Source organism: Bos taurus, chromosome 10, assembly GCF_002263795.3.
Source record: "Bos taurus isolate L1 Dominette 01449 registration number 42190680 breed Hereford chromosome 10, ARS-UCD2.0, whole genome shotgun sequence".
Taxonomy (NCBI): Eukaryota; Metazoa; Chordata; class Mammalia; order Artiodactyla; family Bovidae; genus Bos; species Bos taurus.
The window spans coordinates 23245814-23272029 of NC_037337.1; the positions used below are offsets into that span (position 1 = coordinate 23245814).

Consider the following 26216-nt stretch of genomic DNA (forward strand, 5'->3'; position numbering starts at 1 on the left):
TAAATTCTGCTCTGTACATAATCATAATGCTTTAAAATTCAGCCATACAAAGCCAGCAAGGGGGTGAACAAAAATTGTGAATTTCTCTTTATTTCTCTATCTGACCCCTGGAGGGCACTGTTGTGAAAACTGGGAAAGATTAGAATAAGCTCAAAAAAACCTTCATTCCTTACAATTTAAAGAGATATCCTGACACCATTTTTTACACAATGACATGTAAAGCATCTCAGACACTAGAGACAGAAGTTTTAAAACAGCTTCTCTTCCTAGCTCCCTCTACAGTCTACATCAGAAGAAGAAATCAATATCACCTGTCATTCCTCCTCAACCGCAGAGCAACTTGGATTCAAGTCCCCCAGTCATGAGACTTCTGTCCATGGGGAATCACCCAGAAAGCAGCTCACTGCCTCTTCACTGCTCCACCGTGACCTTGGTGTTCACCTTGATGCTTGAGACACTCCTGCTGCTGAGTGAGTACTGTTCCATTTTACTCTCTTGTCCACACACAGAACATTGTTCTGGTTTGACTTTGAACAGAGACTTTTGTTTAGCTGAGTTCACTTATTCAGTATTAATGGTTCAGGAGCCCAGTCAGTGACCCAGCCCGATGGCCACATCACTGTCTCTGAAGGAGCCCCTCAGGGGGCTGAGGTGCAACTACTCATTTTCTCTTCAACCTAATCTTTACTGGTATGTGCAGTACCCCAACCAAGGACTCCAGCTTCTCCTGAAGTACATGTCTGGAAACAATCTTGTTTCAGGCATCAAAGGTTTTGCATCTGAGTTTAGGAAGAGTGAAACTTCCTTTCACCTGAGGAAAAAGCCCACTGAAGTAATTTGACCAAGTACTTCTATGCTCTGAGTGACATAGTGACTAGGACTGTAGGGGGGGCTATCTGCAAACCCCTGAGATCTGGTAGCTTAAAGGACTTAGAGTTTCAGCCTGTGTTATTTTCAGGAAGTTGGCATGTTCTGTGAAGGCAAATAGTACAGAGAATATAGAGTATTGCAAATGTTTCATTCCTATGGGCATCTTAGATTTTTTTCTTTTCTTTTTCAATTTGCAAAGAAAGGATTTGTTTTCTCAAGTTCAGTGTTCTCAGTGGAGTTGACTGTTAGGTGGGGCTTCCTGTCACAGAGTGTCACCTGAGCAGGGTTTGTTGGGTGAGCTGATTGGTTGCAGGAGCAGGAACATTTCCAAACAAGAAGTGACACACCACTTATGGGTTTAGCTATGTATTTTAAGGTGAAAATTTCTCAGCAGCAAGTCAAGGCATCATGAAGAGGCTAGTGGGCACTGTGCTGGGGCTTTTGCTTGCCCGGGTTTGCTGTGAGTTGGGGCTGCCCTGCAGGGGAATCTGAAGAAATGAGCAGCTGCTGTACTGTTGAGGGAGGGAGTAGAAAGAGTGGACAAGTCCTGCACACTTCGTATCCTTCTCAACATCGATGGGAGCTGGAGGGACACGTTCAGGGTTTTTTCCGAGTTACAGTGAGCCTCACCTGTGGCTGTCTGTCTCTTTCTCATCAGGTGTGACAGCGGTGGATGTGGAGCAGAGTCCCCCAGCCCTGACTCCACAGGAGGGAGACAGCTCTACACTGTGGTGTACTTTCTCCACCTTGGCAGACAGTGTTCGGTGGTATCTTCAGAAGCCCCGGGGCCACCTCATCCACCTCATTTATGTTCCTTCAGGAACAAGGCAGGAAGGAAGATTAAATGCCACTACAGTCCTTAAAGAACGCCGCAGCTCACTGCACATTTCCTCTTTGCGGACCACAGACTCAGGCACTTACTTCTGTGCTGTGCAGCACTGTGCTCCCCAGGCACCTGCAGCCTGTACTCAAACCCTCCGCGGGGCTCAGCCCCTCCTCCAGCCACAGTCGCACTGTGAGGCCACCATAGGGCATTTGCACTGCTTCTTATTGGCCTTATGGATTTGAGACTTTGGTCTTTATCTTCCTCTCAATCTGTATCTTCTTCTGCGCTAGAGTCTCAAGCTTGTAGCTGCTGCTGCTGCTGCTAAGTCACTTCAGTCGTGTCCAACTCTGTGTGACCCCATAGACGGCAGCCCACCAGGCTCCCCCATCCCTGGGATTCTCCAGGCAAGAACACTGGAGTGGGTTGCCATTTCCTTCTCCAATGCCTAGGAGAGGTCTATTAAAAGATAAGAAAGTGTAAGTGAAAGGCTCTCAGTCGGGTCCGACTCTTTGCGACCCCATGCACTATAGAGCCCATGGAGTTCTCCAGGCCAGAATACTGAAGTGAGTAGCCTTTCCCTTCTCCAGCAGATCTTCCCGACCCACAAATGGAACCGGGGTCTCCTGCATTACAGGTGGATTCTTTACCAACTGACCTATGAGGGAATCCCTATCAAAATAAATATTTAGCTACAATATGCTGTACTTCAAAATGGGAAGAAGTGAAAAGAACTAAAAGAAGAGAAAAGTGACTCCAAGAAGATGTTATTCAACTAAGTTGGCTGTCCCAAGAATGTCCATCCAAACCTGCCTCACCATGATGTGTCCCAACAGACAACTGCAGATATATCTCATCCTACTACTGTAGCACAGCAAACAAAAAACACACATATGCTCAATGGTTAATATGAACTTGGTCGTTTAATTAAAACAAATTTATCCTCTTTCAATTCTGGATGCAAGAAGTCTGAAATCAGTTTCACTGGCTACAGTTAAGGTATTGGAAGGGTCGATTCCTTTCCTTACTGCGCATTACATAATTTTATTTATTTTATAAGTATGAAAAAAATACACGTAATTTTTGTACCTCTTAATCTGCTTCACCTATTTCACTTCTACACCTACCCCTTTCCCCTCTAGTAACCAGTAGTTTATTCCCTATATCTATGAGTCTGTTTCAGTTCTGTTAGTTTTGCATTTTAGAATCCACATACAATTGAAAACATACAGTATTTGTCTTCTCTGTGACTTATTTTGCTAAGTATAATACCCTCCAGGTTTTTCATGTTGTCTCATGTGATGAGATTTTATCCTTTTTATGATTAAGTAATATTTCATTGTATATATATATATATATATATATATATATACATATATATTACACATATTCTCTATCTATTCATATGGATGAATACTGATTGCTTCCATATCTTGGCTATTAGAAATAATGCTTCTGTGAATATTAGGGTGCATATATATTTTCAAATTAGTGTTTTTGTTTTCTTCTGATAGATATCCAGGAATGGAATTGCTGGATGATATAGTATTTATATTTTTAATTTTTGAAGAACATTTATGCTGTTTTAAATAGTGGCTGCACCAGTTTACTTTCCCAGCAAGGGTGCCCAAAGGGTCCCTTTTCTTCACATCCTCAGCAACACTCATTACTTCTTGGCTTTTTGATGATAGTGTTCTGATTGGGGTGAGGTGGTATCTCATTGGGTTTTGATTTGCATTTACCTGATGATTAGAGATGTTGAATGTCTTCATGTGTCTGTTGCCCATATGTATGTTTCTTTGGAAAAATGTCTATTTAGGTCCTCTGCCTTTTTAAAAATCAGATTATTTATAGTTTTTTTTTTTAATTTTATTTTTTTTATTTATAGTTTTTATATTGCATATAAATTTCTTTATATATTTTGGACATTAACCCCTTATTGACTAATGATTTGCAAGTATCTTCTTCTGTACGATAGTCTGTCTTTTTGAATTTTAATAGTTTTATTCCAATTTGGATGTCTTCTGTTTCTTTTTCCTATATGACTGCTGTGACAAGGACTTCAAGTACTATCTTAAATGGAAATGGTGAGAGTAGGCATCCTGGTCTTGTTCCTCACCTTGGAGAAAAGCTTTCAGTTTTTACCATCAAATATGATATTAATAGTGTGTTTGTTGTAAATGGCCTTTATTATTTTGAGATGTGTTCCCATTATACCAAGTTTATTAAGAATTTTAACATGAATGCATGCTGAATTTTTTCAAATGCTTTTTCTTTGTCTGTTGAGATAATTATATAAGTTTTTATCCTTCATGCTATTAATGTATATCATGTTGATTGATTTGCAAATATTGAACCATCCTTGTACACCTAGACTATATCCCACTTGGCCATGATATATGATTCTTTCATAAATTGTTGAATTAAGTTTCCTAACTTAATTCAGTTCTAAAGGAAATTAGTCTTGAATATTCTTTGGAAGGACTAATGCTGAAGCTGAAACTTCAATACTTGGGCCACCTGATGCAAATAACTGATTCACTGATAAAGACCCTGATCCTGGGAAAGATTGAGGGCAGGAAGAGAAGGGGACAACAGAGGATGAGATCGTTGGATGGCATCACTGACTTTATGGACATGAGTTTGAGCAAGCTCCAGAAGCTGGTGATGGACAGGGAAGCCTGGCGTGCTTCAGTCCATGGGGTCACAAAGAGTTGGGCATGACTGAGCAGCTGAACTGACTGAAATGAAGTTTGCTAATATTTTGTTGAGGATTTTTTTTTATCGATGTTCATTCAAGAAACTGACTTTTTTTGGTAGTTTTATTGTCTGGTTTTGGCATCAGGGTAATGAAGGCTTCATTGAATGAATTTGGTAATATTTCATCACCTTCAATTTTACGGAAAAATTTGAGAAGGATGGGACCTAACTATTCTTTAAATGTTTGGAGAATTACCCTGTGAAGCCATGAAGTCCTCTACATCAGGAATCAACAAAATATGGCCCATGAACCAGTCCATTCAGCCATTTACTTTGTAAATAAATTTTGTTGGAACATAAGAAAGCTTATTTATTTATGTATTATCAATAACTTATTTCATGAAACAATAGCAGAGTTCAGTAGTTGCAATGGAATGAATGGCCTACAAAGACAAAAATATTTAGTATTCTACCCTTTATTGAAGATTACAAACTTCCTCAATAGTAGTTCAAAAGTTTGTAATCCCCTCTTCTACATCATTAGTCACCATGGAAATGCAAGTTAATGCCACAGGGAGATCTCTATACACTCATTAAGGGCAACCCACTCCAGTATTCTTGCCTAGAGAATCCCATGGACAGAGAAGCCTAGTAGGCTGCTGTCCATGGGGTTGCACAGAGTCGAACACCACTGAAGCGACTTAGCATGCATGGCATTGGAGAAGGAAATGGCAACCCACTCCAGTATTCTTGCCTGGAGAATCCCAGGGACAGGGGAGCCTGGTGGGCTGCCATCTATGGGGTCGCACAGAGTTGGACATGACTGAAGCAACTTAGCAGCAGCAGCAGCAGCATACACCCATTATTTTGGCTAAAAATAAAAAGACAACTATATCAAGTATTGTTAATGATACAGAATAATTGTGAGATTTAGAATCTATTTAGAGGCATATTCTCTTCAGTATGCAGCAATCTCCTCGATCTGATGTTGATCTTATGGGAGGAGAGACAGCCCCATGCAGTGACTTGGCTTGAGGGCCAGTTTCTGCCTTTGAAGGGATCCCAGGAGAGGTGAGGCCCTATCATGAGTATTTTGAGAGCCCTGCTTCCTCCTGGTGTGTCCAGCACCCAGACCAAGGCTTCCAGACCCTCATGAGACATGCCTCCATATGGAACAGAGAAGGTTTCACAGGGGACCTCAACAAGGGCAGAGATTTACTATCTGAAGAAATCCTTGACACAAGAAGAAGACTTGGCCACATATTTCAGTGTTCTGATAGATGCTCTAAAATATATATATTATCAAAAATAAAGAAGAAATAGAAAAGCTAAATAAGTATATAATCATTAAAGTAGAGAATTCCTAATAGATGGGAAGTTTTTAACCTGCAAGCGTGGCCCACTACATAATTAAAAATCGAATGCATAGTAGGATGTATAGGAAACCATGTAACCAGAAAACATTAGAAATTAAGTTTATATAGGGGGCTTCTACAAATAAATAAGAAACACATTCAAAATGAAAAGAGATAATAAAGATAATTTACATAAAGGCAATTTAAAGAAGAGGAAATAGACATGTGAACATACAAAACATCACCTTCTGCAGTAATCAAAGGAAATTAAATTAAAGCAAATTACTGTCTCATTTCTGTCAGATAACCAGAAGTGTGAAAATCTGATAGCATTAAGTTTTCACCCAAATACAGGGAGAAGACTATTAAACTCCAGACGGAGAAAAGCAACCACATAGAGAATACTTATTTAGCAACTTCAGAGAAAAATTGCCTGAACTATTTAATAAAGAAGAAAACATATATATTTAAAAGTCAAGCAATTCCAATTCCTGTTATCTACATTCAAGTAATTCCAACATTTGAACAAGGAGGCATTTACAAGGATAGTCACACCAACCCTGTAAGCAGAAGTATAACCATTCAAGTACAGAATGAATGAATAATGAATTACATATGAAGTCGAAATACATGAACTATGACAAGTAAAGAAACAGTTCTCTATATTATTTTCTTAGATAAATCTTACAAAAAATAAAGTGCTGAGTATAAAAAGCATCAGAATGATATATGCTGCATGACACTACTTATAAGAAATTTCAGAATATAATCACAATATAATATACTGTTTTGTGATACATAGCTGTAACAGTAAAATTGAAAAGACATACATGGAATCTTCCCAATAGTAGTTATTACTTCAAAAATAGGAAAAGTACTAGGAGTTATTCTTTAGCTTTGTGTGTAACATTTGGAGAGAAATATTGAAAATATAGCAAAATTAAATATTGTTTACCATCATTGCCAGGGGAAAATGTGTCTGCACATAATTTTGTGTTCTGTTCCATGTAACAATTATTTAGTATTTTTTTTTTAATTTAAAAATTGGATGGTAGCAAACACAGCTTTTACTAGTCCAATCAGTTCATAGAAGGAATAAGATGACTCCTGTTACCTATAACTTTGACAGATGTACTTTTAATAGGCCATAAAATGCCAATAAAATGCCAGAGGAAAAACTTTTAACTTGTTTAAGCACTAGAAATTATTCATCTGAAAATAAACAGCACAGAGCCTTCCTACCACAGTTAAAATATACACTTTTTGAGTACACAAAAAGAGAAAATGAAAAGAAAATCAGATCATCTGGCTTAGTAGTGGGAGACATGCCCCCAAGATGTTAGTCTATGTTGTAACTAATACACAAATTCAGCAAAGTTGCAGGATACAAAATTAATCTGCATTCCAATAATGAACTATCTGGAAGAGATATTAAGAAAACAATTTTTCCATCACATCAGAAAGAAAATACCTAAAAATAACTTTAAGCAAAGAAGTATAGACTTGTATATTGAAATCTGTAAGACATTGATTATAGAAATTGAAGACAAAAATTAATGAGAAGATATTTTGTTCTTATAGACTGAAAAAATTCGATTGTTAAAATATCCATACTACCCAAAACAATCTACATATTCAATGAAGCCTCTATCAAAATTCAGTGTCATTTTTCACAGAGATAGAATAAAGAAACCCTAAGATTTGTATGAGAGACAATAGACTACCAATAGCCAAAGTGAACTAGAGAAAGATCAAAACTGAAGGCATCACATGACCTCATTTCAAACTACATTACAAAATTATAGTAATAAAAACAGTGTGTGTGGGTTTTTTTGTTTTTTGGGTTTTTTTTTTTTGCATTAAACAAAGACACATAGATCAATGGAGCACAATAGAGAAGCCAGAAATAAACCCTTGTACACACGGTCAATTCATGGCAAAGAAGCCAAGAATATACCCTCAAGAAAGGAACATCTCTTCAATAAATGGTATTATGAGAAATGGAAAGCTACATGCAAAAGAATGAAATAGGACTCATCAAAATGGATTATAGAATTGAATATAAGAACCACCACAGTAAAGCTCAGAAGAAACATAGGGGCTAAGTTCCTTGACATCAGTATTGGCCACAGTTTTTTGTGTGTTTGACACTAAAAGCAAGGACAAGAGAGAAAAAAAAAAAAAGCAAAAAACAAGTGTGACTACATCAAACTAATAAGCTTATGTATGGCAAAAGAAGCCATCAACAAAATGAAAAGGCAACCTACAGAGTGAGAGCAAATATTGCCCAAACATATCTGATTAGGGGCTAATACCCAAAATATATAAATACCTTGTATAATCATTAGAACAAAAGTCTGTTTTAAAAATAAGCTGATGATCTGAATAAACATTTTCCCAAAGAAGACATACTAATGACCAGAAGGTAAATCAGAAGATGTTCAACATCTCTAATCATCAGGGAAATGAAAATCAAAACCAAAAAGAGCTATCCCTTTACATCTGCCAGAATGGCTACTATCAAAAAGACAGGGAATAAAAAATTTTGACAAGAATGTAGAAGAAAGGGGACCCTGCCCACTATTGTCGGAAATATAAATTGGTGCAGCCTCTATGGCAAACAGTATGTAGGTTCCTCAAAAAATTAAAATTAGCTCTACTATGATATTCAGCATTTCCACCTCTGAGTATTCATCTGAAGAAAACGAAGTCACTATCTCAAAAAGATATCTGTACCCCACGTTTATTGCAGTTCATCTACAACAGCTGAGACATGGAAACAACCCAAGTGTCCTTTGACAGATGAATGGATAAAGAAAGCATGATAAAAAAGGAAAATTTTTCATAGATTTACAACAACATGAATGAATCTTGAGGGCACAATACTAAGTGAAATAAATCAGGCAGACAAAGTCAAATACTGTATAAAATCATTTATATGTGGACTCTAAGACACAGGTGCAGGAACACACACACACAGACATATAGACACACAGACACACACACACCCAGACCTCACAGATACAGAGAATAGATTGGGGGTGTAGGGTGTGGAATAGGTGACTATGTTCAAAAGACAGAAACATCTAGTTATAAGAGAAATAAGTCCTGGGGGTGCAATATACAGTATGACGACTATAAAAAAAAATTTATTAATGGTGTCAGTGTGTAAACCCTCTTGGCTCTCAAAGATTTTTTTTTTTTTAATTAAAAAAAAAATCGGCTGCTCTGGGTCTTTGCTGCTGCACACGGGCTTTCTCTAGGTGCACTAAGCAGGGCTCCTCTTGGTTGCAGTGCACAGGCTTACTGTCCTGCCTTCTCTTGTTGTGAAGCACAGGCTCTAGGAGCACAGGCTTCAGTAGTTGCAGCATGCAGGCTCCAGGGCACGTGAGCTTCAGTAGTTGTGGCACACAGGCTCAGTAGTTGCGGCTCTTGGGCTCTAGAGCAAACCTCCATAGTTGTGGTGCCTGGGCTCAGTGGCTCCAGGGCATGTGGAACCTTCCCAGACCAGGGATTGAACCCGTGTCCCCTGCATTGGCAGGTGAACTCCCATCCACTCTACCACCAGGGAAATCCCCTTGAAGTTTGTTTTGCTTTTTTTCCTAGTAGTTTGAACAGTTGAATAACAAGTTTGGAATAGGATGTATAACTACTGGACTGGAGTATCTTTCATTGGACTGAAATATGCAAAACTCAAAATAGGATGTAGTACCCAGATTGGAATGCCAGGTGAGCTTCAGAAGACAGTCACCAGAGATGTAAGAGGGAGAACTAGGGAAGATCTGGGAACCTCAGTAGCAATTCTGTGCCCTCATATGTTGTGTGAGTTTGGGGGTTCCTATGAAGGAACCACGGAGAATCCAAGGACAATCTATTATAAAATAACTCAGTTAGGTCTTCCCTGGAGGCTCAGTGGTAAAGAATCTGCCTGCCAAAGCAGGAGACGTTGGTTCAACCCCTGATACAGGAAGATCCCACATGTCATGGAGCAGCTAATCCTGTGCACCACAACTATGGAGTCTATGCTCTAGAGCCTGTGCTCCACAGTAAGAGAAGCCATCGCAATGAGAAGTGCAACGACAGAGGAACCCCCTCTCTCTGCAGCTAGAGAACAGCCTGTGTAGCAATGAAGACCCAAACACTCTAAATTAATAAATAAATAAAATTATAAAAAGAATAAGTTATTCTTATGGGGGTTTCTTTATGAGGTGTTGAAACAAAAATAAAATGTTTGAAATTTGATTAATTTGATGTAAATGACTTCATTAAATGAAATTTCAGAATAAAATGAAATAGAATTTTCATCCCTTCAATGTCAAGAAAGGGAAATATTTTTATTTTAGAAAACATATATATTGTTAATAGCTTTTAATATTTTTACTGATTAAGCAACATTTTAGGAGAAGTTTTGTCCTCATGACAACTATAATAAGAATTATAAGATTATACTAAAGAGTATAACTGCATTCATGACAGCAACATGGTCAAATATTTGAATTTAGAATACCCACTGGTTCTTGCTTCCTAAACCTTTAATAAGCTAATCACAGAGTTACATCACAAATGAATAGATTTTACAGCCATTACCACTTGGTATTCCAATAGACAACTGGAGAGATTACAGAAGTAAGAAGCCTATTCTGTGTTTAATTTTCTGTGTGATATTTGCTATTCTGAAGTTATTATGTGCTAAAGTTACCAGTTCACATGGTTTGGTGGGTAAGTGGGAAGAAAAGGGAGTTCATGGCTTATTGTTGGTCTTTTTTAGGGAAACTAGGGAGCAGTTAGTATAATTCATCTTAGAATCAAAATCAGAAAGGCAAGAGAACAATCAGAACATGAATAAATATTTGCAATCCCATAATGATTCATAATGAATTTGTTTCAGATAACATCCCAGATTTTAGAAGAGATTAATTTACTACTAAATTTGGAAGTTTTAAGTAAAAAATCTGTTTCAATTTAATCCTTCAATATTAAACTCTGGCTTGTCCTTTACCAGGTATTATCATTTATTAGTAAATCACAAGGGAAGGCAGAACAATGTTTAGGGCAGTCTAAATCTTCCAACCTGAGTGTCAGCCCATTCAGACTTGATCCACCCAGAAGCTACATTTTTCAGAGTCAGAGTCTATAATGCAGCTGAGGGAACATGCACTGTTACTTTCAGGAACTCAGAGCAAGGCCATATCAACAAAGGGGAAAAACCGCCTTCATGCTCTCCCTGCATTGTTGTGGGCATTTGTGGTGTCCTCTGCTTAGTTACAAATAATTGGAAACCAGGAATCTGTTGCCTGCCAGCACCCAGAGGTGACATGGAACGGAGGAGTAAATGTCTCAACTAAATATAAACTCTCCTCCCTGCATCACTCATTAATGTGCTACTTCAACTTTAAAATCTAAGAACTGGCACTGTTATAGATCTTTCTGTACTTTCTTTTCTACTTGTCTATTTGCCTTTGGTTCTCCTATATTAATTCATCTATTAAAACAATGAAATCAAATGGAAGATTGACAATGACATTCTACATGATCATGTACAGTATACAAAACTTCAGTCACCAAATAGTGTGGTGTCAACATTCACTAAGTGTTACAGATACCATATTTTGTAAGAGCACATTGTAGCCTTGTGTCACAGAAAAAGTCAGCATGCTTAACTTGACCTTGCAGAGAAAAATAACAAACCACTGAGAAGAGAAACTGAACACTTTGGGGTAAAAAATATGACATGAGGACAATTTAAGGACACCTGATCTAATAAATACAATTCTACTTGTAAAGGCAGCAGGATTGAATATACTGATGCTCTTCAAAGTCTGCTAAGTAAAACTCAATGTCAGATTTCAAAGATTAATATTTCTTCCTGTTAAGCATTTCATTAAAAAAAAAAACACACACACATACAACTGAATAGATTCTGAAAGTCAGGAGTCATTTTTTAGCATTTGATATTGAAGTCACTTTATTTACTGAAAAATATAAACAAAGACCTAGAACCAAGTGAGAAAAGAAAAAAATACATTAATTATTTTGGAAAAGACTGCCTTTTGTCAAGAAAGCTAAAGGGCTTCCCAGGTTGAGCTAGTGGTAAAGAACCCAGCTGGCAATTCAGGAGACATGAGATGCTGGTTCAATCCCTGGGTCAGGAAGATTCCCTGGAGGAGGGCATGGAAACCCACTCCAGTATTCTCGACCCTTCCCAGGTGGTGCTAGTGTTAAAGAACCCATCTGCCAGCGCAAGAGATGAGAGTTTGATCCCTGTGTTGGGAACCCACTCCAGTATTCTTGCCTGCAGAATCCACATGGACAGAGGAGCCTGGCAAGTTACAGTCCATGGGGTTGGAAAGAGTTGCACATGACTGAAGCAACAGCACAGCATACACATGAGAAAGTTAAAGATCTGTGAGTTTGTTTTATTGTGGGTCTTTTTTAAAAGTCATTAAATTCTGGATAAAGAAATATAAGCATAGGCTAAATGAATGACCAGAATGACCAGTAAGTAGATTACAGGAAGGATTCATAGTGTATACTAATATGTTTTGAATGGGCTGGCAAAATTATTATCAGTGTATGTCAACTTATTTAGTCTTCTGTTTCTCTCAGCTTAAACCCTTAACATGTATGTGTGTTAGTCGCCCAGTTGTGTCCAACTCTTTGGGATCCCATAGACTGTAGCCACCAGAATCCTCTATCCATGGAATTCTCCAAGCAAGAACACTGGAGTGGGTTGCCATTCCCTTCTCCAGAGGATCTTCTTAACTCAGGGATCAAACCAGGGTCTCTTGAATTGCAGGTCTATTCTTTACCATCTGAGCCATCAGGGAAGCCCTCACACACATAATACTAACTGCTTTCTCCATGACGCTTTCAAGATCTACCTAACATAATAATCAGGGAAAGAAAAGTAGAAAATTAAACATCTGTGAGCCAAAAGTTTTTCCCATCTGTGAAAAAGACCATGTGATCTATGAACATGACAAACCCCACTTCCTGTTTGAAGGAGTCACACAGGAACAGGTACTATGTATATGTGCTGCCAGGCACACAGAGACACTGAACTCTCAACTTGAGGCAGAACTGAGCACATTTATGCAGGGAATCCATGCCTCATGCCGCTCTCCGGGCTGCTCTGGGTGTTCCTGGCCGTCACCTTCTCTGGTAAGGATGTTTTCAAGCCTGGGTGTGAGAGGTCAGGGTGAAAGGGCTGCACACGGACATGTGGTGCTTCACAGGGACTTGGGCAGGAAAGGAGGGTTGGAGAAAAAGAAACATTTTATAATTTCAATTTGGTTTGTCTCTGGGTCCTAAATTACTCTAAATTTTTTTTTTTCCCTATAGGATCCACTGTGGCCCAGCAAGTAACTCAAGTCCAGACAGCCGTACCCAGTCAAGTGGGGCAGACAGTCACCCTGAATTGTCGATATGAAGTAAGTTGGACCACGGAATACTACTACATTTTTTGGTATAAACAGCTTCCCAGGGGAGAGATGACTTTCCTTATTCGTCAGTATTCAGAAGACGGTAATGCAAGGAACGGCCGCTACTCTGTAAACTTCCAGAAAGCAGATAAATCCATCAGCCTCATCATTTCAGCCTTACAGCTTGAAGACTCTGCAAAGTACTTCTGTGCTCTTTGGGAGCTCACAGTGCTTGAAGTAATGGGAAAAGCTGAACAAAAACCCCAGAGCTTAATAAGAGAGAGCCCCACTGCTTCAGGACGTCAGTTGAAGTGCACACCTGCACATCCCAGAAGAGAGATGGTAGTCCTGTGGTTGCTTCATCTGTGGTCTGGATCAGAGGATTTAATTCTAAATAAAAGCTCCTTCTAGGTGGATCACCAGGCTACTGCTGGAACCAGGTGGGCCTCCCCCCATAGGAACTGGAGCCTGAAGAAGACAGGGAATCACTGAGGTTTCTCCCTGCCTTTGGTCCCCCAGTTTCCCACCACTGTTTTGGGTCCCCCATTTGAGCAGGAGGCCGGTAGACGCTGGAACTGGGAAAGCACATCTTATCTCCTGCAACTCCTTTCTGATGGATCCACTTCACAGCTCTTGCCTCTCCTTTCACTAAGAGTTTCCTCTGATTGCCCAGGTTGATACAGGCTTTCAGCTCTTGCTAGTATCTTTGTTTTCCTTGACCCTGCCTGCAAATCTATAAATATTCCCTTCATTAAAGTTTGTAGTTAATTCTCCAAGTAAATCAAAGATCTTTCTATATTTGGAAGCAGGTGTCCACAGTAACTTTCTACTAATGCATTCTTCTCTTGAACTTTTGACTTTAAATCAATCATACAGAACATGTGTAAACTTGTTTAAAGCTATAAACTTGCTCCATAATAATTTAAAGTGTCTGCTTCACTAAAATACACTCACATCACAAATCTGGGTATAATTATCTGGAATCGTTATGAAAATCATTTCCTTAGCCCTTTCTTCTTAGACCTTGTCTCACTTAAGGTACAATCAGGGAAGCAGAGCATCAGTGAGGTCGAATAAGAGATTAGTTATATATACAGATTAGAACTCAGGCAGTTGCTAGAGTTGATGGAGTAGTCTATACAAGCAGAAAAGATATAAGCACTCTAATGTTCATTGCAGCACTAATTACAGTAGGTGGACATGGAAGCAACCTAAATGTCCAACGATGGAAGAATAGATAAAAAAGATATGGCATATATACAATTGAATATTATTCAGCCATGAGAAAGAACAAAACAGTGCCATTTGCAGTGGCATGGATGGACCCAAAGAGTGCCATGCTGAGTGAAGTAAGTCAGACAGAGAAAGACAAGTGTCATCTGATATCTCTTTTATCAGATGGAATTTTAGAAAGTGGTATCTACAAGTGAAGGTGTTTACAAAACTGAAATAGAGTCCAGGAGGTAGAAAACTAATTATAGTTACCAAAGAGGGAAAGGGATATGAGGGATAAACTGGCAGACTGAGATTCACATATACACACTGCTATATATAAAATAGATAACTAATGAGAACCTTCTGTATAACACAGGAAACTCTACTCAGTATTCTATAATGACCTATACAGGAGCACAATCTAAAAAAGAGTGGATATATGTATACATATAACTGATTCACTTTGCTGTACAACAGAAACTAACATTGTAAAGCAACTATACTTCAATAAAAATTAATTTTAAAAGTAGAGATAATAAATCTACTGGAAAAAATAAGAGATTTCAGAACTTCGAAAAAACAGTGATACCTGACTTCTCATCCAGACCAATAGAAGTTACAAAGGAAAAGTATTTTTAAAGTGTTTAAGAAAATAAACAAATAAAACTTTCAAGCTAGCTTCTTATGAAAATGAAGATATAAATTAAAATGTCTGTGTTGAATATCAATCAACACAGGGTGGAAAGTCAATGTGCAGACTTTTAAACTATATTTGCAATGCATATTTCTGAAAAAGGACTCAAATGAAAAAAATATATAAAGCACATAAAATTAATCAGTAAAGAAAACAGTCAAGAAGAATGGGACAATCTTGGAGATCCAATTCAGAAATTTGATATTCAATACCTAATAAATATACTAAAAATAACATTATTCATCAGGTAAGTGAAAATAAAGCTTTCTCTGAGTGCTCCATCTGTGTCCTTTCAGCTCCCTGAATGTACTAATTTACCTAGGAGAATATGATCCAAGAGGACAGGGAAAAACAATGACTGTCTCAAAGAAAATAAGTGATTAAATAAATTTCCTATAGTTTCCCTCGTCAAACCAATGTGGTGAAAAAAAAAAAAAGTAGTGACAAGTCACAGATTCTGGATATTGAAGAAAAGGCAGGTTTCACTAGAAAAAAAAAAAGATGATATTTTTTGAGCTTATTCTATATCAGGCACTGTGGTATGCATTTCAGACTCATCATCTAATTTAAATATCAAAACCCTATGAGATAGCTTTTATTGTTTCATTTTTTTTTTAATCTTTGGGAAATGAGCCATAGCTTTCCTAACTATGAAATGCTTCTCTACCTTTTATTATCAGCCAGAGTGTGGCATTTTAGGGGGCTCCTGAGGAGCAAGGTCTGGACTATGGAGAAGCACTTGGACTCAAAATAGGATGGCTGGACATCTGAGTGATGGTGACATTACTGGTTTAAACTGAAACCAAAAGTGAACTAGAATAGAAGATTCCAAACCTAGGCACAAAGTCCCAGGATGAGTAGATGAGGAAATCATCCACTAACCAGTTAACAGTGCTGAATGCTTTAGCAAGTTTTTTATATAATAGTATGCTGGGAAAATTGAGGGCTACAATGGGGTATTATTCTTTAAACACTCCTGTGATGCTATCTTCCCAAATATCTACATGGTGTTATCTCTGAACTTCCTTTACATCTTTACTCATCTTTACCTGGTGAATTCTTTATTTAAATCTTTCTATTTTCCTTCCTTGAGAATCAGACTCCGGCACACTGCATGTAGCAGGCATGAAAGCTGAAGCACTGCCACCTGGTGTCCTACTCAGATGTTTTGTGATACTTACACTGGCTTCCTTGCTGCCCTCTGTGCTAAGTCGCTTCAGTCGTGTTCAACTACAACCGCATGGACTAGCCCACCAGGCTCCTCTGTATGTGGGATTCTCCAGGCAAGAATACTAGAGTGGGGTTGCCACTGCCCCTGGAGGAGGATCTTCCTGACCCAGGGATCAAACCCCCACCTCTTAGATCTCCTACACTGACACTCCTATACTCCTTTACCACTAGCACCACCTGGGAAGCACTAAATTGTGAGAAAGGCTAGTCAAGGTCAGGAAGCAACAGTTAGAACTGGACATGGAACAACAGACTAGTTCCAAATAGGAAAAGGAGTATATCAAGGCTGTATATTGTCACCCTGCTTATTTAACTTATATGCAGAGTAAGTAATGAGAAAAGCTGGGCTGGAAGAAGCACAAGCTGAAATCAAGATTGCCGGAACAAACATCAATAACCTCAGATATGCAGATGACACCACCCTTATGGCAGAAAGTGAAGAGGAACTAAAAAGCCTCTTGATGAAAGTGAAAGAGGAGAGTGAAACAGTTGGCTTAAAGCTCAACATTCAGAAAACGAAGATCATGGCATCTGGTCCCATCACTTCATAGGAAATAGATGGGGAAACAGTGGAAACAGTGTCAGATTTATTTGGGGGGGGCTTCAAAATCACTGCAGATAGTTATTGCAGTCATGAAATTAAAAGATGCTTATTCCTTGGAAGGAAAGTTATGACCAACCTAGATAGCATATTGAAAAGCAGAGATATTACCTTGCTAACAAAGGTCCGTCTAGTCAAGGTTATGGTTTTTCCTGTATGGATGTGAGAGTTGGACTGTGAAGAAAGCTGAGCGCCGAAGAATTAATGCTTTTGAACTGTGGTGTTGGAGAAGACTCTTGAGAGTCCCTTGGACTGCAAGGAGATCCAATCAGTCCATTCTAAAGGAGATCAGTCCTGGGTGTTTGTTCATTGGAAGGACTGATGCCGAAGCTGAAACTCCAGTACTTTGGCTACGTCATGTGATGAGTTGACTCATTGGAAAAGTCCCTGATGCTGGGAGGGATTGGGAGGAGGAGAAGGTGATGACAGAGGATGAGATGGCTGGATGACATCACCGACTCGATGGACATGAGTTTGAGTGAATTCCGGGAGATGGTGATGGACAGGGAGGCCTGGCATGCTGCGATTCATGGGGTTGCAAAGAGTCGGACACGACTGAGTGACTGAACTGAACTGAATTTTAAAAACAAAGATCCTGAGAGCCAAAACTTTGGAAAATAATGCATGATTGTTTTTTGAGGGTTAGATCATATCTTCTGGATGAGTTGATTCTTTTTTAAAAAATATATCATGTTATTTATTTTTTAAGGATAATTGCTTTACAATATTGTGTTGGTTTCCACCATATATCGCCATGTGTCAGCTATAAGTATACATATGTCCCCTCCCCCTTGAACCTCCCTCTCAGCTCCCACCCCTCTAGGTTGTCACAGAGCCCTGGTTTGAGTTTCCTGAGTCCTACGCAAATTCCCACTGGCCGTCTATTTTACATATGACAGTGTGTATTTTCCACGCTACTCTCTATTCGTGGCACCCGCTCATTTGTCCCTTCCTTACCATGCCCACAAGTCTGTTCTCTATGTCTGTGTCTCCATTGCTGCTCTGCAAATAGGTTCATCAGTACCATCTTTCTAGTTTCTGTATATATATGCATTAATATATATTTGTTTTTCTCTTACTTTCTTAACCTTGTATCATAGGCTCTAGGTTCATCCATCACATTAGAAATGACTCAGATGTGTTCCTTTTATGGTTGAGTAATATTCCACTGTGTATATGTACCACAGCTTCTTTATCCATTCATCTGTTGATAGATAGCTAGGTTGCTTCAATATCCTAGCTACTGTAAATAGTGCTGCAATGTACCTTGGGGGTACTTGTGTCTTTTTCATTTATGGCTTTCTCAGAGTATATGCCCAGTAGTGGGATTGTTGGGTCATATGGTAGTTTATTTCTTGTTTTTTAAGGAATCTCCATAACTAAAACTGAGCCTGGGTCAATCTACCTGATTCTCTTGCCCTAAGGGTTATTCTGATGCTTTTTATGTAATCTATTATGGGGGAGGACTCGGAACACTATTATACTCGTTCAACCAATTTTTCTATGACGTCTCAGATTCTCTCTTTTTGTGTCTTCATACGTGAGATAAAGAGTATGAACCTGCCTGCAGTGTGGGAGACCTGGGTTCGACCCCTGGGTTGGGAAGGTCCCCTGGAGGAGGGCAAGGCAACCTACTCCAGTATTCTTGCCTGGAGAATCCCCATGGATGGAGGAGGCTGGAGGGCTACAGTCCATGGAGTCTCACAGAGTCGGGCACGACTGAAGTGACTTAGCAGCAGCATGCTAAGTCGTTCAGTCGTGCCCCACTCTGTGCGACCCCAGAGACAGCAGCCCACCAGGCTCCTCTGTCCATGGGATTTTCCAGGCAAGAGTACTGGAGTGGGGTGCCATTGCCTTCTCCGAGCAGCAGCATAGCAAGGTGTAAGAGAAGAACTACTTCTGTTTGGCCTCCAGAGGGCGATGTTGCACAAATTAGAATTACAGTTAAGAACAGCAACGTTATTTTAGCTCCTCCTTCCCAGAGCTGGCTGAGGTGTCCAGCTGCAGACAGTGATAAATGAGAAGCATTCAGAAGTCAGAAAACATCCAGATTTGTAAAGGAAGAGACTCTTCCAAACATCTCTGGGACGTGCTTAAAGCAAGATTCTAGAACATCAACCATACCCACTCTTTCTTAAGAGTGCTGTTTCTTCAGCCATATTCCTTCGTGCTCAGGAAAGATCTTCAAAAAAGTATCCCACAGCTTCTTCACTGCTCAGTCATGAGTCTTGTTCCCATAACAGTGCTTATGACACTGTTAGCCCTGAGTGAGTAAAATTCTATTTCATCTTCCTGTTCTCTCGAAGTGTGGTATCGCAATTGGACTCTGAATAGAGACACCGTCTCTTAGTAGGTAAGTCTGTCCTGGACTCACTAACACAGCATTGCTCTTTCAGGAGGAGCCGGAGCCCAGTCAGTGACCCAGCCTGACAGCCACATCACTGTCTCTGAAGGAGCCGTCTGGAGCTGAGGTGCAACTACTCATCTCCTGTTTCACCGTATCTCTTCTGGTACGTGCAGTACCCCAAACAAGGACTCCAGCTTCTCCTGAAGTACATATCTGGAGAAGGCCTTATTTCAGGCATCAAAGGTTTTAAGGCTGAATTTAAGAGTGGAGCCACATTCCACATGGAGAAACCATTAGCCCATTGGAGGGACTCGGCCACGTACTTCTGTGCTTTGGGTGACACAGTTTGTGGGACAGAAAGAGGAGCTGAACACAAACTTCTGGTGAACATGAGGCTGTCAGTGACTCAAGAGATCGACCTAGGGCATTTTCAGAAAGACCGAATATTCTATAGACACGTAGGGCAGAGGGAACTCAACTTAGCTCTCATGCAGACATAGTCTTAATTTTCAGAGTCAGGATTCATAAGAGGAAAGACAGCCTATGAGGAATATACAATATCTCCAACAGACTGGAGGCTGGCACTTGCTCAGAGGATCGCTTCAAATGGGACAGTGGCAGCATCTGTTTTTGCATGGGGATTGCCCCATGACCTGAGATCAGACATAGGAGAGAGCTGTGACAGTTTATGCTAATGGCTTTAATCCACTGGCTTCACTTTAACTGAGGAACTTTTCTTAAGATCCTAGATAGTCCCATCTGTGGGTGAATATTTGGAAAGAAAACAAAAACTGAATGGGGAAATGGTTAATAAGAGTTAGAAGAGGGACTGAGGAAAATGTGATAAAGTAAAAGTGACTAAGTGTAAGATAAATACTGTTTGATTCCATTTATAAGAGGTACTTAGAGTTCAGGATGGGGAACACATGTATACCTGTGGCAGATTCATTTTGATATTTGGCAAAACTAATACAATTATGTAAAGTTTAAAAATAAAATTAAATTTAAAAAAATGAAAAAAAAAAGAGGTACTTAGAATAATCAAAGTCATAGAGTCAGAAAGTACATTGGAATTAAAAAAAAATAAAAAGTCCATTGGTAGCTGCCAGGGGCTAGGGGGTAGTGGGGTAATGGTGGGGCAGGGGGGGAAATGGGGAATTAGTGTTTAATGGGGACACAGTTTCAGTTTAGGAAGGTGAAAAATTTGGGAGACGGATGATGGTGAGAGTTGCACAACAATGTGAATGTACTTAGTGCCACTGAACTGTACATTTAAATATGGTTAAAATAGTATGTTTTATATTATGTGGCTTTTACTACAATAAAAAAAAAAGAAAACAATGACATTTAAAAGAAAAAAATATTCAGGGAGAATATTTACCAAATGTTCCTGTCATTTACTTGGCTCTTTTATTTTAGCATAATCTCACAAAGATGGAGCTCAGATCTTCCTAGACTGGTGACTGGATCAGGTTGAGGAGGGCCTGGGCTAAGATAATTTGACAGAGATGATTGCTGGAGCAGGATTAAGAGTAGGAATCTGTTAGAACCAAATAGGGCTGGAGGATCCAGTAGGAAAAGAAAAAAAAAAATTATCTATTTCCTTTTCCTCTGATTTTTAGAATGAAAAATTCTTAAAAAGACCTTTTATTCTACTGACTTAGAAATTACTTTGATACCCTGCTATAGTGTTGTATCCTGTCTCTCCCCTGAGGAAAAAGACAAAGAGAAGAGGGAAATAGGAATAAAAGTAAAGAGAGGAGAAAGGGGGAAGGTATAAGGAAAGACTGGAGGGAAAAAGAGAACTTTTTTGTCTGAAGTAAAAAATGTGGCCCTCCCTTCATGTTCACAGAGCAGAACCAGCCATGTGATGTGCAGAATGTCAGGGGAAAGGGTTGGAAGGGAGAAGAGAGGAGGCGGGAATGAGACTAAGGTGGATATCTAAACATGGTCATTTAATTTTTTTTTACCAAAGTCTAATTGTAGACCTCTACTGTGTCTAGTCAAGGCAATGGTTTTTCCAGTAGTCATGTATGGATGTAAGAGTTGGACCGTGAAGAAAGCTGAGCGCCGAAGAATTGATGCTTTTGAACTGTTGTGTTGGAGAAGACTCTTGAGAGTCCCTTGGACTGCAAGGAGATCCAAGAAGTCCATCCTAAAGGAGATCAGTCCTGGGTGTTCATTGAAAGGACTGATGCTGAAGCTGAAACTCCAGTACTTTGGCCACCTCAAGCGAAGAACTGACTCATTGGAAAAAACTCTGATGCTGGGAGGGATTGGGGGCAGGAGGAGAAGGGGACAACAGAGGATGAGATGGCAAGATGGGATCACTGACTCGATGGATGTGAGTCTGAGTGAACTCCGGGAGTTGGTGATGGACAGGGAGGCCTGGCGTGCTAAGATTCATAGGGTTGCAAAGAGTTGGACATGAATGAGCGACTGAACTGAACTGAACTGTGTTCATATATAAAAATAAATCTACATTTTTAGATTTACAAAACTATTTTAATTTATTTTATTTGTGTTTAGTTTTGTAACAAAAGGGATTAACAAAATGTAATGTACCATGAAACAGTATTTCTTTGTTAGACATTCCATGTAAATAAATTATCCAATTCTTTGTCAAACTTCCTGTCTTAATTCTTGTTCAGAAGGTAGGCTCACTGAAACTATCATCTTCCAGGTTGTGTTAAAACCAAGGAAAACTATTTCCCTCTGAGTTTTTTTGTTTTCACTTTTCTTACCTTCCATCCAAACTTTCACTCTTTCCTACCTAAAACAGTTCTGAAAAAAAAAAAAAACTGGGAATGCTGGGCATTTCCCCCCTCATTGCCTCCCTCACCCTCACCAGCCTGGGTTTCCCCGCCCCCTACACATCCACACACCTGAGACATTACACACTGAGCCTGGCCTGGGCCATCATTGGTGGAGTTTCCTGTTAAGTGAGTGACACACCTCAGATGGGTTGGTTCTCAGCGATTCTAATGGAACATATTGACAGTAAGAACAAAATTTCTCTGAACCCAAGACTGCACCCTTTGATAGGGGAGAAGGCACTCCAGTAACTGGGCAAGGAGCCATGAAGAGAAAATGGGGAACCCTGCTGGGGCTTCTGTGCATCCAGATTTGCTGTGAGTCGGGGTCATCCCAGAGAGGGGACTGGGGAGGGTCCACAGTTGACAGTGAGAGGGAGGGAAGGAGAGCTGACCTGGGGCTCCTAGATGGTCCTACATCCTCAGGAGTTTCTTGATATAGTTTACAGGTCTGGAAATTGCACCCATGACTCCCCAGTGACATCATTTGTGTTTGCTTCTCTCTCTTTCCAAGCAGGGGTTAGGGCAGTGAAGGTGGAGCAGAGTCCTTCAGTCTTGAGCCTCCAGGAGGGAGCCAACTCTACTCTGTGGTGCAATTTTTCTGCCGCAGTGAGCAGTGTGCAGTGGTTCCAGCAGAATCCCAGAGGCAGCCTCATCAGTCTGTTTTTCATAGCTTCAGGGATGAAGCAGAATGAAAGACTGAGTTCCACAGTGAATTCTAAGAAGCAGTATAGTACCCTACACATCACAGCCTCCCAGTTGGAAGACTCAGCCACCTACCTCTGTGTGGTGGAGGCACAGTGCTCCCAGGTGGCCTGCAGCCTGTACCCAAACTGCAGCTGGGCTCAGCCACAGGCCCTGCCATGGGACAGACTTGCACAGCAGCGTTTGCACAGCATTAGGTTCCCTGATTAATTTTGTCAGTATTTAAATTTTCTCTCTAATTATAAACATTTAATGCTAACACAGATTTGTTTTAAAAAAATGGCAAGTTTCAAACTCATGTTTCAGTCAACAGTGGAAAGGTCCAACTCAAGGTCAAAGTTAGAGCCTCAAAAAGCAGATACTAAATAGGCTAGTACAGGGAGAAACCTACAAATGCTCATGTGCCGCTGGTAACACAAGCATTTATCTGTTAATATTAACTGGTGACTCAACTTTTAAGAAAGGAAAAGGGAGCATTGTCTTGCTTGGCAGTGCTTGTATTCATGACTTTAAGTGTATGGAAGTCCTTAAAATCAAATATAGTAAAGTAGCTAATGTTTAGGTAGCACTTACATGTGATTATTTAATCTCCATATAACTTTATGACACAGGTATTGGGTTGTCCTCATTTTTTTTTTTTACAACAAGGGGAAAAAGCATAAAAAATAAAAAGTAAAAAGCTGAAAGACTTTAAAAGGTAGAGGTACCCAGTGACAGAACAGTACTGGAAGAGAAGCAATCTGACTTCAGATGCCACGGTCTTATTCCTAGCACTCTGACTGTATTCTTAGACACTCATAAATCAATTTTTTGCACTGATAAAGTGCAAAATATTTTCATGAGAGTCAACAAGCAAACACATTTTGACAATTGCTGAAAATCAGAGATACCAAAGGAACATTTCATGCAAAGATGAGCTCGATAAAGGACAGAAGTGGTATGGCCCTAACAGAAGTAGAAGATACTAAGAAGAGATGGCAAGAATACACAGAAGAACTGTACCAAAAAAATCTTCATGACCCAGATAATCATGATGGTGTGATCACTCATCTAGAGCCAGACATCCTGGAATGTGAAGTCAAGTAGGCCTTAGAAAGCATCACTACGAACAAAGCTAGTGGAGGTGATGGAATTCCAGTTGAGCTATTCCAAATCCTGAAAGATGATGCTGTGAAAGTGCTACACTCAATATGCCAGCAAATTTGGAAAACTCAGCAGTGGCCACAGGACTGGAAAAGGTCAGATTTCATTCCAATCCCAAAGAAAGGCAATGCCAAAGAATGCACAAACTACCTCACAATTGCACTCATCTCACACGCTAGTAAAGTAATGCTCAAAATTCTCCAAGCCAGGCTTCAGCAATATGTGAACCGTGAACTTCCTGATGTTCAAGCTGGTTTTAGAAAAGGCAGAGGAACCAGAGATCAAATTGCCAACATCCGCTGGATGATAGAAAAAGCAAGAGAGTTCCAGAAATACATCTATTTCTGCTTTATTGACTATGCCAAAGCCTTTGACTGTGTGGATCACAATAAACTGTGGAAAATTCTTCAAGAGATGGGAATACCAGGCCACCTGACCTGCCTCTTGAGATTTTTGTATGCAGGTCAGGAAGCAACAGTTAGAACTGGACATGGAACAACAGACTGGTTCCAAATAGGAAAAGGAGTTCGTCAAGGCTCTATATTGTCACCCTGCTTATTTAACTTATATGCAGAGTACATCATGAGGAATGCTGGACTGGAAGAAAAACAAGCTGGAATCAAGACTGCCGGGAGAAATATCAATAACCTCAGATATGCAGATGACACCACCCTTATGGCAGAAAGTGAAGAGGAACTCAAAAGCCTCTTGATGAATGTGAAAGAGAAGAGTGAAAAAGTTGGCTTAAAGCTCAACATTCAGAAAACGAAGGTCATGGTATCCGGTCCCACCACTTCATGGGAAATAGATGGGGAAACAGTGGAAACAGTGTCAGACTTTATTTTTCTGGGCTCCAAAATCACTATAGATGGTGGTTGCAGCCACGAAACTAAAAGATGCTTACTCCTTGGAAGGAAAGTTATGACCAACCTAGATAGCATACTGAAAAGCAGAGACATTACTTTGCCAACAAAGGTTCGTCTAGTCAAGGCTATGGTTTTTCCTGTGGTCATGTATGGATGTGAGAGTTGGACTGTGAAGAAGGCTGAGCACCGAAGAATTGATGCTTTTTAAGTGTGGTGTTGGAGAAGACTCCTGAGAGTCCCTTGGACTGCAAGGAGATCCAACCAGTCCATTCTGAAGGAGATCAGCCCTGGGATTTCTTTGGAAGGAATGATGCTGAAGCTGAAACTCCAGTACTTTGGCCACCTCATGCGAAGATTTGACTCATTGGTAAAGACCCTGATGATGGGAGGGATTGGGGGCAGGAGGATAAGTGGACGACAGAGGATGAGATGGCTGGATGGCATCACCGACTCTATGGACATGAGTTTTGGTGAACTCCAGGAGTTGGTGTTGGACAGGGAGGCCTGGCGTGCTGGGATTCATGGGGTCACAAAGAGTTGGACATGGCTGAGTGACTGAACTGAACTGAATGAAATCCAGTTGTCATCAGGCATCCGGGAAGTCTCTCTGGGGAATGACACCATATCCAGGACTCAGTATTAGTCTGTCATTGACAGATTGGGCACTGAGCAATAGCATCAGCAGTGTCAAACTTGGTAAGGGGAAAGCAGTGTTTTTGAGTTCATGCATAACTTTCAGCACTGCTAGCAAGGCCGGATCACGAGATCATGAGGCCAAAGTGATGAAGCAGGTTGCACTGATATGTTCCTTTCTCTGCAATCTCTGCAACTTCTGAGAGTAGTTTGAGAAGAATCAGTGTTAACTCTTCCTTAAATGTTTGGTAGACTGACTCTATCACTTTGGAGTCCAGTTTTCTGACCATATGGGAGATTCTGAGGCAAACCCAATATTAATTAACTTATTCCTTTTCTATTTAATTCAGCCAGAGTCAGTTTCTGTTACTCGTAAGTAAGAACCCTGACTCATATACAGTCTCATTCCAGCATGAGGCAAATTAGGAAAAAAGAAGAAGGACAGGGTATTGGAAGTGACTAAAGAAGTCTAACCGTGCTCCTCAGAGGTATTCTGTAAATACTGGGCATCAGTGTTCTTTCTTCATTGAGTTTTTAGTACATTAAACTGTATCTGTATCTGTTCTCACTCTAGGCTGGAACTGGAGTTCAATAAAGGCAGAGAATAGAACAGCTTTGCAATTTCCTCTGAACCAGCCCTAACACACTTCACTTTCCTCAGGTGGTTCTCTCAGCAGGATGATGTTACCCCCACAAGAGGGCAGTGCCTCTCTCCTCAGACTCACTTTGAAATCAACGTGTTTGTATTTAAAGCAAAAAGACTAAGCGTCCTTTGATTTGCTGGGTAAGAAACCTGAGAC

General features: G+C 40.0%; 1 protein-coding gene and 2 gene segments (V, D, J or C); 2 read left to right on the forward strand and 1 right to left on the reverse strand.

The window, feature by feature from the left end:
* The window catches only part of LOC100336282 (T cell receptor alpha chain MC.7.G5), a gene marked incomplete in the record, with an annotated part of 1089855 nt that overhangs the window by 982699 nt on the left and 80940 nt on the right, over positions 1 to 26216 (reverse strand).
* LOC107132831 (T cell receptor alpha variable 22-like) lies at positions 1219 to 2983 on the forward strand. The segment is given in 2 exon segments: positions 1219 to 1330; positions 1529 to 2983. Coding segments are annotated over 2 exon segments (462 nt in total).
* On the forward strand, positions 12710 to 14166 carry LOC407201 (T cell receptor delta variable 1). The segment is given in 2 exon segments: positions 12710 to 12909; positions 13090 to 14166. Coding segments are annotated over 2 exon segments (540 nt in total).